Source organism: Haemorhous mexicanus, chromosome 22 (assembly GCF_027477595.1).
Source record: "Haemorhous mexicanus isolate bHaeMex1 chromosome 22, bHaeMex1.pri, whole genome shotgun sequence".
NCBI classification, from domain to species: Eukaryota; Metazoa; Chordata; class Aves; order Passeriformes; family Fringillidae; genus Haemorhous; species Haemorhous mexicanus.
In genome coordinates this window covers 11,546,061-11,559,126 of record NC_082362.1, presented here as the reverse complement: position 1 = coordinate 11,559,126, position 13,066 = coordinate 11,546,061, and the positions used below count along the sequence as shown (strand labels likewise).

At 42.4% G+C, this 13,066-nt stretch overlaps 1 protein-coding gene across 5 annotated transcripts in view; it reads right to left on the bottom strand.

Moving 5' to 3' along the window:
• The window catches only part of PITPNM3 (PITPNM family member 3), a 34,909-nt gene that overhangs the window by 21,543 nt on the left and 300 nt on the right, over positions 1-13,066 (bottom strand). Inside the window, exons 2-5 of one of the 5 annotated variants that reach the window (XM_059865746.1) lie at positions 6,424-6,515; positions 5,576-5,781; positions 4,675-4,770; positions 597-704 (exon numbers count right to left, since the gene is read on the bottom strand). In XM_059865746.1, coding sequence (XP_059721729.1) covers positions 597-704; positions 4,675-4,735 — 169 coding nt within the window. In that variant the 5' untranslated portion in view covers positions 4,736-4,770; positions 5,576-5,781; positions 6,424-6,515. Of the gene's footprint in view, positions 1-596; positions 705-4,103; positions 4,227-4,674; positions 4,771-5,575; positions 5,782-6,423; positions 6,516-13,066 lie in introns of all 5 variants that reach the window. The other 4 variants (XM_059865747.1, XM_059865745.1, XM_059865748.1 and 1 more) reach the window with 4 other exon arrangements.

Here is a 13,066-nt window from a genome sequence, read left to right as displayed (position 1 = left end):
ACTGCTATTTCCATTATCACGCTCTCATGAGAAATGATGCTGTTTCTTACCATCTGCTTCACTATTGCTAGCCCTTCATAATGACAAATCTGTCATAAGAAATATGTTCACATGAAGGCTGTGACATATGCTTTCTATTAACAAATGAGAAAGAATACTGTAAATATACTGCAGATGCAGTTTTGCAGACTGCACTGTTTATAGGAAAATAATGGCATGCATCACTGAGTCCAATCCTGCTCTGAAAATCACAGCATGATATAGTTCCTGTGTTAAGTTCCATAGTTTCTTCATTGAATGAGTCTTACACATACACACGCCACTAGATCTCATAAATGACTACTACAGAGCACAGGAGAAGAAACACGGAGGATTTAGCTGCGGATCTCAACTCAAAATGCTCCACAATTCCAGTTAAAAGACCAGGCTAGATGGGAAAAGTATGATTTCCAAAAGGGAAGGAGTTGACACCTAGGGACAATGTGCTTATGAACATAGCTGCAGGAATAAAGAACTGACATTTCACTGTGAACTGCTTCAGTAGTCAGATGTTTTTGTTAACTCTTAAGCATTATGTAATACAAGCTAAACATTACCTTGATTTTCCTCAAGCTTCCCAATTGTTTCTATCTGTTCAACAAGGTCATTTGAGTTCCACTGGCTCATGCCTATGAGAATAGCATTTTTTCCTTCCACCATCTCTTCTGTAAGAGGAAAAAGAACAGAATAAATTGCTGTGACAAAAAAAGAGAAAAAAGACAGGGTGAGAACTAGTGATCAAGAGAGAAATAAATGCTCATTAGAGCCCCTAATGGGAACATGTAACAGGTTATGCAGGACTACCCAGGAAATCTTCCTGCCTACTCATATGCTTTACAGTAATCCTATATGCTTCATAGATTATGTGCAGGAAAAACATGGAAAAGAGAGAACTGTCTGAGTCTTTTCTCTCTTGAGCAGCCACTGCAAAACAAAGTCTATAATAATCACTTTGAGTGTTAGAGTAGTTGGCTGGTTTTGGGCTTTTTTTAAACTTTTTTTATTAGAACACTGGCAGGTGTGTGCAGCGGGCACGAAGACCAGTGAAAAGAACTGAAAACAAATGAGAGGGCCGTTATGGAAGATTTTTTTCAGCTTAAAGGCTGTGGGGCAGATGTGTGGGGAGATCGGTATAGGGGTGTTTGCCTGTCGGTTGTTAAAGTCTGATAAAACAGCCAAATGGGAACGTGCAGGATTCTCTGAGCAGCTTTTCAAATCTGAGAAAAAAATTGTTAGTCAACCATGGAATTTCATATTCTGACAATTTTGTGATGATGTATTCAGCTGTAATTTTCATCTTCTGTGATCAGAGGTACGTTGCAGTAAAATTATAAGGTAGTTTCCTGCATCAAGTATAATTTTACATGCCGACATTGTAAAATTCCTGCCTAACTTATGGCATGTCACATGGAAAGCAAGAAACAAGGGAAAGCCAGGCAATATAAAACAGTAAAATATTACTTCTCCCCTTCCATATGGATTTCACTGAATTAAGTAGTTAGCTATGACAGATGAATCAACAGTCAAAACATGTACAGCTGCTTCATCTCAAACACAGGTGCTTGATTCTCTGTTTACAAGGCTGCCAGCCAGAAATTTCTTTGTTTGAGAAACTGAGATTTGACCCCAGCTGTTTTTCAGAATACAAAAGCAGCTCACTAATGTTATGTTTTAATGGTGCTGACTGCTGTGCCCAGTTTCCTACTTCAGCCTGTCTATGAAGTACAAATTACATATGGGTAGATGTGGGATAGATTCAAAATTCTCCCATGAAGAAACCTCAGTACTCAACTCCAGCTGCACTTTGCAGCTCCAAGAATATCAAACACTGATGAAGCACTCTGTATAAGTTACAGACAATGGGTGAGGAATATAGGTAAGAAACACTGCAGAAAATTTTATGCTGGAGACAGAAAAAGGGTATCAAACTACCTCATTTTTAGGAGGTGAAAGCCACAGTCTCTGTCCTGGACAGGTCTCTCTCACTCCAGCACAACTCCTCTTGTTTCTTTGGTGATAAACTCCTCTTGTGTCTTTGGTGATAAATTTAATCTACTGATAATGCCAATTACTTCAGCCCACACATATGTTTTCCTCTATCAAAACCACAAGCTCCCTTATCACCAAGAGAGCTTCTGAGTGTAGAAACGCCTTCTGCCTCTTTTGCTAGTATTTATGCTTCTGTGTACATTTATTTTCCTGACATTTCAACACTTTATTTCTAAAAGGCTGGTCAGGAGAAAGCAGAGATGATACTAAATTAGAAGAACCTATGGACTGCCTCAAGGCCAGTGAGGCCTTGCAGAGAGATATGAATAGACCACAGAGCTGGGCAATCTCCAGCCATATGAAATTTAACATGTGCAAGTGCTGGATTGTGCACCTGGGATGGGGTAATCCTGGGTAGACCTACAAACTGTGGGAGAAAGGGCTGAAGAGAAGACATGGGGGAAGAGATCTGAGGGTTTAGGTTAATGGCAAATTGAATATGAGTCAACAGTGCATCCTGGCAACTAGAAAGGCCAACTGTGTCCTGGGGTGCATCAGGCACAGCACCCTAGCCAGCTGAAGGAAGATGACTGCTGCACTCTGCTCTGGCACAACCTCACATTGAGTCCTGTGTCTAGTTTTGGGTGCCATAGTACAAGATCTAAAGCCGTAAGAGAGCGTCCAGACGAGGACAACCAAGATGCTGAATGGCCTCATGACCAAGATTTATGAGGAATGATTGAGGTCTCTCAGGAAGAGAAGAGAGGAGAAGAGAGAAGAGAGAAGAAGAGAGAAGAGAGAAAAAGAGAGAAGAGAGAAGAAGAGAGAAGAGAGAAGAAGAGAGGAGAAGAGAGAAGAAGAGAGAAGAAGAGAGAAGAGACCTCATTGCAGTCTGCAACTTCCTCAACGCGGGCCATGAAGAGGGAGTTGCTGATATCTCTCTGGTGACCACTGACAGGATATGAAGAAATGAAAATCTATCTAAACAAAACTTGCTTTGAAGAGCATTTTTGCAAGCTAACTATCAAGTAATCTAAACTTGGAAATACTTGTGTCAACTCAATATGGACTATGTCCAGCAAATTTAAAGTGCATTTCTTGTTCTCAGTCTACAATGCATGCCTTGCCAGCTCCAAAAATGCAGGCATCAAACTGACCTTCAAAGCATTACTGAACAATGGATCTTGACGATTCAAAAGAATATTCCATCAAGAACAGTAAGTGATCATACTCACAAAGACAGAATCCAGTCCCACTTTTGATCTATTCACATCAAAGAAAACTACGCCATCTAGAATGTCTGAAACATCATCATTTTAGTTCTCTTTATGGAGAAAAAACCTGAAGTATGATTTGGCACTCAAAGTTACAAGTGCAGCTTCACACGGAATTTGGAAACATTGCTGAAATCACCAAGACAGCTATTTTAAGCACTTGGTAGAACATTTCAAAGCACAAAGGCAGTGTGGAGGAAGATCAGGATAGGATATATTTATTTTCTATTTCCAACTCTTTCATTCATTAAAGCTTAAGATTTAAATGAAGCTTAAACAATTTGGGTATCCTATTCTCATTGAATACCCAGTGGGAAAAGATCATCATCTCTCATTCTCTTCATGCTTAGATGTCTCCCATGCACATTTAATTTTGATCCACAGAAGCAATTTATCATGTATTATTATCTCTCACTAAAAGTCTGTTATTAGGGGATTAACAACACAGCAACAGATGTTGTTCATTATCTTTACATCTTTTTATTTCAAGTAACCATTATAAAAACTATAGCAACTGTCATTACAAGCATTTCAGACTACATAGACTACTTCTGACATTAAAACTTAGGTATTTAAGGAAAACTCTTTCAGAAAAAAGCAAGTGAAATGTGTCAGAAAAGTGTAAATTTCGGTTCCTGGAAACAGAACTAAAACCAGAGCCCCAGCCTCCCACTGGAGGTAGAAGATTGTGTATGCACACAACCTACAGATTCTTCTCCCACTTCAGAACAAAACTTGGCATGCTACCAACCATGTCAAGATTCACGGCCTCCCAGATGACGTAGGGAGTGCTGCAGTTACCTCAGCTGGTTAGAGCACAGTGCCATAGTCACAGGCTTGATCCCCATTTGGGCTATTCACTTAGGAGCTGGACTCAATGATCCTTGTGGGTCCCTTCCAAGTCAGAATATCCTGTGATGAAATCTGCAAGCATTCAAAAACTGCTCCTTGAACAAGCAAAGATCCCAGTCCCTCCAGAAAAAGTTTTGATAGTGCAAAACCTAAGACATTGGTCTTTAAAGTTGGCCATCAGTAAAATGGCCTTGATCAGAACAGTGAACAAGAACACTCCCATTGTAACCTCATACACCATGTGAGCTGGGAAGGACCAGGCTCAGACCCCATGAGGTCTGCACTGGTGGTGTCTTGCTGCTTCTGACGCCAGACTCAGCTCAGGGCAGCTCACTCATCCACCCCAGCACCTCACCAAACTCCAGTAAATTTAGGTCCATTCACAAATCCTGGATAGAAGAACTGATGGAGGTTTTGTCTGATGAGGACAATGCTGTCAGTTCACCCATGAAGGAGTTTAGTTAGTTGTTGCAAAATTGGGGGGAAAGATGGGGAGGGGAGGACAAAAATGTGTACTCACCCCGCGCATCAAAGAATTCCTCATCGGAGCTCTCTACAGAGTCTCTGAGAGCACTCTGCATGTGCCGCTGAGCACCACCAAATCGGCACGGGCCAGCTGAAAACACAAGGAGACCCACATTAACACAAGGGAATGCTCACCTCTGCTCCAGAAAAGACCCTGACCCAACACATTAATGACCAGTTTGCGTAGGTGCCTCAGGTGGATGGTCATCATGCACACTTTAATCTCAACTGTCAGCCAGCCAGAGCTCTCAGGATGGCAAAAAAGTACCTCCACTTAACAAAAGTGATTAAAACAAGTTTGTGTTAAAGATAAGGCTGCATTCAGCTAATGCAGTGACCTCAAAAGATAAACTCTTTCCTGTTGAATTCATCTGACTCTTCCACTCCAACACTCAAACTGCACATTCTTTCTAAGACACAAAGCAGCATTTCCCCAGGACATGACAGTAGCTCCCACTTAAATTCAATTTAACTCCTAAAATAAGTGCCATCTTATTTGGCTCACAGACTTGCAGACAAGCTACTTAATTCTCACTCACTGAACTGGTTTCATCAGAGAGCTCTGCTGTGCTGGGGCCTGGGGCTTGCACTGGAAGTTTCCCATTTGAAGACAGGAAGGGAAAACCACAATAGAATAGGTATAGTAACAGACATAGTCATGACAGCTTAGATGGTCCTAACGGATTATCATACTCAAACTAATTTGTAGTTAGTAAGCCAGACTTGTCTAAATATCTGATTTCTCCTTACATCTAAGCAACACTGACACTAGAAAGAAGCAGTGAAATATATTCCTTATATTAACAACAAAGTCTCCCCACAATCAGTGGAGAACCAGGGATCAAATCCACCATACCCCTAACAACACTATTGTAGAAAGGACACTCATTACCCACCAGAATAGTGTCCTTCGTTTTATTCATTTCCGCAAATGATGACATCAGACCTGATTCTAATATCCTGAGCCCCTGGCCACAAAAGCATTCTTCTTCTCTCAGTAGTAAAAGAGCAACTCAAACAGAAGATGCATCCTTCTGTATTATTCTGGAGAAAACATGCCACTAGGTCACAGCCTTTTGTTCTTCATTTACTCCACCTATAGCTGAATTAATCAGAAATATAAGTGAAGGGTGGTAAGAAGCAGCAGATTTTAGCTGGCCAAGACGTGAGTAAAAACAATAATCAATTAATAGCATTTTAATAGGGTTAAAAAATTGGTTATTAAGAAGTAAGTAAAAATAATAGTCAATTAATACCATTTTGATATATTTTTTTAAATGGTTATTAAGGAGTCAGTATTCATTACAAGAGTACAGCATGTATTGGGAATGTGTCCAGTGATATCTGGCAGCTACTGGACCCCCTCCATTCAGATACATATCTATCCTAAAATGCATCACTACAGTCATCAATATAGTGGTAGAAAGAACACTGTTCTGAACTTCAAATGAAAAAAAGTCTGCATTGGGTCAATGCTTGGAACAGCAGGCATTCCAAAATTCTACAAGCACTAGGTGGGAAGCACCACAAAAAAACCAGAGTGATGAATGGAGGGCTGGACAGAAGGAGGGAGGGAGCAAGGAAGGGACGGAGGGAGGGAGAGAGAGAGGAAGGAAGAACGAAAGGAGGGAGGAGGCTATAAAAATAAAAAATTTTAAGAACTTCAAAGGTACTCCAAAGCAAACAGCAATTCCCTGGAGAAGAACTGCCACTAGCCTGGCTGAAAATCAATAATAGTACTCACCCCACAAAAAAAGCCCATGGTTCCAGGGACCTTGGAGTTTGATGTAGGGAGGGCTGGGAAAAGTGTCACAAATATCCAGGCATAAATTCTGGCTATGAGAAAAGATCTTGGGAGCATAAGTTTTATTATATTGCACTGGGAATGCTTCTAGATTTAGAAGCAGCTTAAACATAACCACAGTCAGCAGCACAAATATGCGTAAAGCTCACTGCAACAGCTTTCCACATCTAGATTGATTTGCTGGCTGGACTGCATTGCATTGCCCTAATACATTGGTCCTATTGAGTCTGCTTCCTTCTTTGCCAGCAGATTAGCATTAGGCACCTTCAGAGGACTCTATTAACATTTCTTGATTTTATTAGACACTGGCATTTCCTAGGCTCACTGATGTGATTACACTGTCAACTGCTGCATATCTTATTTTATAATTTTGTTTCGGAGAATGAATAGACCAGCCCTATTTCTGAGCACAGGTGAGCTCCTCGGTAATGACACTTTATGCTTCTACAGCAGTGAACCTACCCTTTATCAGATCAGTCAGCTGACTCTTAGCAACCAGATTTCAGAAGTTTTTGCACCCGGGTAGCAACATTCATTTCATTTCAGTTGTTCAGTGTCACAATTTATGATCAAAGAAGGGGAAAGCATGGAGAAATGCCTTGAACACTACATGACCAATTTGGGAGTCACAATAGTTGAACTGGAAGCACATACAGTAGTTCCCCACAAGCTGTCGGGGCGGCACGGCAGAGGGATAGTAGGATATAGGAGTAACATTTCCCAGAGGTGGAAGGGGAGCCCACAGAAATGCACAGGTGCTTTTCTTCTAGAAGAAACAGAAGTAAAGTTTCCTATCTAACCTGTTCTCTCTGCACAGGACTCCGAGTTGTGACAGTCACCTGTCACAGAGGGAGCTGGCGGGGCTTGCCCTGAGCACAGAGGCACAGTAAAAGCAAGGGAGAAGACAAGAGCAGAGCCATCGTTGCAGCACTATGAGCAGAAGCTCGAAGCTCTAGTAAGGCTAGTACTAACCGTAAGTAATTGTAATTAAGACTACAATGAGGGATTTTCCTCAATAAAAAAAAAAAAGTCTTTTTTCCATCAACAAAGAACAACTGGAATTTCACTGGTACTTTGCTGCATCAGTGATCTGGTGACTGATGGAGGTGCTGTGATGCATGATAGATACTGATTTCCTTACCTCTACTATGAATAAGTAAGGATCACAACTGCAATCTATCCTGCATAACAGCTTCCATAAGGGAAAGAGCCACAGATCATAATCAGCTGCAACCTCTTGTGATAAGCAGCAAAATAGCCAGGATCTTATTTGGCTAAAAATTGCCACAGAAATAGTTCCATGTTCTATTATGCAACGCTCACACTTCGGTTGAAGGCACATCAGACTGCACCTCTGTCTGTACACGTCATCCTAATTCAGATGCAAGACAAATTTAATCCTTGGTGTTTAGTGAGTGTACATAATTCCAGCAAACAGCAGAAGAAACAGTTCCCACTCACATACCAGCAGCTTCTAATGCTGTCCAGCCAGAGAAGGAACAACCCACTAAAATGATGCAATCTCTGACATGTTCCACAAATAGACCAAAGGAGCAGAACAGTAATGGAAAATGCCAATTCTACTCTCACCCACAAACACCAGCAGGGCTCATTCTACCATAGTTCCATAAGAAATCACCAGCAGTTGCAAAGTATATATAAGAGAAGAATCAGCTCTAGCTTCCTCTGGTTAGGAGGCATAAACCCAAATTCTTTCCAAAGGTGTCTCTTTTTATCAAGCTGGCAATGATATGACAATAAAGCAGTGCATGAGCACGCTTCATTACATGTGATATGAGGGTGATTCTAAAAGAGAACAAAAAAAAGAAAAACACAAGAGGAATTAAAGTGACCCTACTGGTCGTTAGCCAACATTCTCAGGACTAAGGAAATGGAAACAGAAAAACAGGTAAGTAAAGAAAGGCTGAAGAGGCTCGGAAAAAGTTTAAGAAGCAAAGGTTTTCCTCTGAAAAGTAAATAGCTAATGATATTGATTCCCAACTTTAATCACTTTCCTATATCCTTTGGAAGGCCCAGTGTCCAAAACACACTCATCACGGAAGCCCCAAGCATCCTAAGACAGAACAGCTCACCATTGTCACTCAATAGTATGCACATGTTCTGCTACCAGTACCAAAATGCTGCTTCAATATTACCTGTTAAGAAAAGATAGTATTCAAAATGCACACCAAGTCAGGAGAAAGAAAAGGCATCTACTTTCCATTTCCATTCCAGTAACTGGCATCAATTCTGACAGCACAAAGCAACACCATACAGTATGGGCCCCAGGTCCTTAGGTGGCATACACCTAGAGGTGGAACATGTGAGAGCACAAGAATATCTTCTGGAAAAAGGAAGGAACATTTTCCTGTGGAAATTATGTCCTCTTAGCACACCTCACCAAGGTACAGGGCTGAATCTGCTACTGGATCTAATGAGCAGAAAATTAATTTTCAAATGCAGCAGGAAGTAAGCCTAGCCCTGCTGTGAAACCACAGCCATGTTACCTTTCTTCACTGGTTCTGCCTTCTCCTAATTTTGAAACAGCTTTTAAAAACTCTTACTGAAACTGAAAAAAACCCCCATTACTGGAGTCATCACATCACTGTTTACAGAAGCACTTCATGGGCAGGACCAGCACATACTCTTTGGGAATGAGAGTATGTTGATTTCTTTCCTGAAACATACTTGTGAGGGCAGAGCAGCAGCACAGTAGGCTCAGTCTAGAAGCATCAGTTTAAGAGCCACTCCAGCATTTCCCTCTTCTCCTTACCAATGCACGTATCACTGCTACCTCTCCAGGCAAGCAGGACAGATGGAAAGTAAGCAGGATGACCCAAAAGCCAGCCATACCAGCCCCTTGTGTACTGGCAGCATCACAGGCTGGTTCCAGAGGCCATCCCAGCCCAGGGGTGCTCACACCAGACTTGCCAGGAAAATGCATTCAAGCAGACTGGGGTAAGAGCTGCAGTTTTCACTGGATGCAATTACAGCACTGGGTTTTACTGTAAAATGAATTCAATTATATTTACTTCACTGTCATATTATCACAGATTTCAAGCTTTGCAGGAGGCCCGGCCTTTTTCTACATCTTTTACTTGGTAACATTTTCCAATTTCCGATCAAGCCTAGACATAAGCACATGCCAGAAGACAGGCAATGATAAAGGAAGCACTCCTGAATACTATCACCACACCTAGGTAGAGATGAAACAGCACACAGTATTCTCATAGCTACTGGAAACACAGTCTTTTACACAGTCAAATATTGAGGACTGACTTAATCTCAATTAAAAAAATAATAAAAAATAGACTCTATTACACAGATTAAAAAATTTCCACCTGTCAAAACTTGTTTTAGAAGCACACCATTTTGAATTCAGGGGCAGTTGTCCTAATAAAATTTAAAAGCACAAGTCATTTTTCCATTTGGATAGAGATGCTGGGTAGGAGGAATGACCTTTGCTATTGCTACTGACTGTTGTTGCATAACAATATTTCCTTCTGTTTTGCTGGTTTCAGATGCTTCTTGCCTACCCATTAAGTGATTTAACTGAGCTACCCACACAGTGTTACCTAGTGACTATGAAGTTAAGACTTACTGGAGGCCAAGTTCACCCACAATTATTTCCTACTTATGTTTTATTTCTTATTTGGAAATCGTAAAACTGAAGACGTACATTACAAGCATTTGAATTTAACTACTGGAGGCACTCCTAAGACTCAGGAGCTCATACAAGACAGAGGGAGATGCTGATCAGAGGAAGTCCTTGCCTGCACACTGACCACCAAAAAAGATGGACCATAAATGCCATCACTGATAGCAGGCCTCCTCATCCAAAATCACAGAATGAATCTGCATCAGAGACTGGAACTGAAATAAAATCAGTTGAAGCTGAAATGGAACACACTCAGCAGAAGGGGCTGAGAAGGGGCATGGAGTGGGAGGCCTAAAACACTGTGAGGCTAACAGAGAAAAGGAAGAAAAATAACAGTGGGAGGTGAGAGGAAGGGTAGAGAGAACATAGAATGCCAAAGGGGATGGGGAGGAAAAAAGTGGAAGGTCAAGTCAAGATGTCAAGCTCCCTTGTCAAAATACAGAGCTGACAAAGCCAGACATAGTTACAGATAGAAAAAAGTCCACAAAAATTGCAGGTTCTCTTGTCAAGAAGTGAAAGACCTAACTGATGGCCACTGTGGTCAGAAGTGGCCAACACAACCAGCTCCTCCCTCATTCCTCATTCAGTGTCTTCCATGCCACAGCAATTTCACAGTGAGAAATCCCTGGTTGTCCACTGTTTATATCCCTCCACTGGCAGTTCTGCAGCAGATGGTAAGGATAGGCATGTATTTGAATACCGAGTACAGAAAACAAATCAAGAAACTAAGCCATGCCGGTCTTAAAGCCCCTATTTTAAAGTATCAGTGACATTTGCAGTGTTGCACTTTACAGGATTACTAGTGAGGTGGAGGAAGAGAGAAAAGAGGTTTAACATGACTGTTCAGACTTCAAATCCTAGATCAAACTTTCCTGTAAACACTGTACATCTCCCAGAGCTGTTTCTTGATGCTTCAGATGCCAGCTTCCCCACAGCCGAAATTAACTTCACCCTCCCTCTCAGCAGTGTCATCACCTCCTCCAAACTAACTCCCCAAAACCAGAGAAGATATGAATATTCTCCAATCTTTTCCTGCAATGACTGTAGGTGGACTGCCTGCAACACATCTCTAAGTCTCTACTTTCATAGTGCAGAGATTCTGGCTTTCTGAGGAGGCTCTGGCATTTTTGAGTCACTGTGCTCAAAAAAAAAAAAAAAAAAAAAAAAAAAAAAAAAAAAAGAAGTAAGAGCTGAAAAGCAGATACTCTACCACTCCCACAGGAACATGCCAGGTGGTGATCTGCAATTGTCTTTATGTGGTTTTACAATCCACACTTGCAAATGCTCAAGCATTTCTGCATAGGGACAACTTCAAGTGCTTAGGGTCTGGAGTTCACTAGGTGAGATCTGGCTACTCAAATGAGTCAAGTGTGGACCATGTCTAAAAGCCCTTCACAAGCACACCTGTCATTCAACAGCGAGCAAACAGCACATTTTCACTACAATTTTGGCCTTCCTTTCTATTTGAGGTAAGGCTACAGTACTGGCAGGGGCTGCAAGGCAGGATACATACAAGCAAAACAACTTTTTAATATTTGTGCATATTGCAGCTCACATTGATAAACTCAGTAAGCTCAATTTATAAAAGCAGCACATTTTTCCTTATGCTTAGACCAGATAGTTTCTTCCAGACCTTCTTTGTGAATGGTCTCTTACTTTTCTTTGCAATAAGTATTGCCATTACAAAGCTTCTTTCAAAATACACACTTTTTCAGTGAAATCACATCCAAGACAACTACTATGCTTTAAAATTCCTGCGCAAAATTGTGTACTTGAACATGGAAAGTATGTATGCAGGCTGCATTATTCATGTATCACGGAAAGCAAAAGCAATACCCTCTTCTAATTTTCCTATCAAACTTAAAAGAACTGCAAGCTAATGCCAAAAGAAAAAAAAAAAAAAAACCACGAGACTTTTTGCCTATTTGATTACGTCTTCATCTTCCAAGGACAGAAAAGAAACATATAGTTCAATCCTATAATTGCATCCTCTGAAATTATTAATGCTCTCATGTTTCTGAGTGTTACATCTCTGGGCTGTCACCAATCCATGTTTATTTTGGGAGAGTAAATAAATAAACAGTGCTGGAAAAATACATCCTTTTGGGTTTAGCTTTAATACTGCCATGCTGCTGTGAAGCTGTGTCCAGACCTGGCACCAAACACCAGAAATGTCACATACTGACCATTCAGTCATAGCAGTTGGGCCTTCACCTGCAACGGCAATGGGTTCTGTGCGCAACCTAGAAGAAAACCACTTCTGCATCAGCAACTGCACTCTCATTTGTTCTGGCTTCGTGCACACAGAACACATGCTACCTTGTTGAGGCCACACCTGCCACCGGGCACGGGACATCTGGATGCTGCGGCTGCTGAGCATCCTCAAGCCTCGGTCTCAGCCCCAGCCAACCGACCTCCAACCTCCACACTGCTCAGGCTCCAGAGGAAGCACAAGTTACATGAATGGGCAAGGCGCAGGGCAGGCTTTCGCCAAATTCCACCCAACTGCACACCTGTCTTGTTCTCTGACCACGGCTGCTGCCTCTCGGTCTGTTACTCCCGAGTGGGCGGCAGCGAGCACTGGCCCGACGAGGCGGCAGCCCCGGAATTCCCTGAAGCTGGGAGAGACCGTTCCCGGACTAGCACCGGCGGAGCGCGGGGAGGAGGCCGGACAGCGGCGATGGCCGCGGGCGCCTGCGATGCCCCCGCAAACCCGCACGGCCGCGCCTTGACTACGGCACCGGCAGATGCGGGTGCCGAAGGCAGAGCGGGCCGTGCTCGATAACGACGACGAGGTCGAATGTACCCGCGCCTCGTTCACACGAGTTCGCGTTCACTGCTCCGTGGGGCCGACGGCGAAGGACGCGGACACGGGGCTGCCACGGAGCCGCGGGTGGGCGGGGAACGCGCCGGAGCTTCATCCCC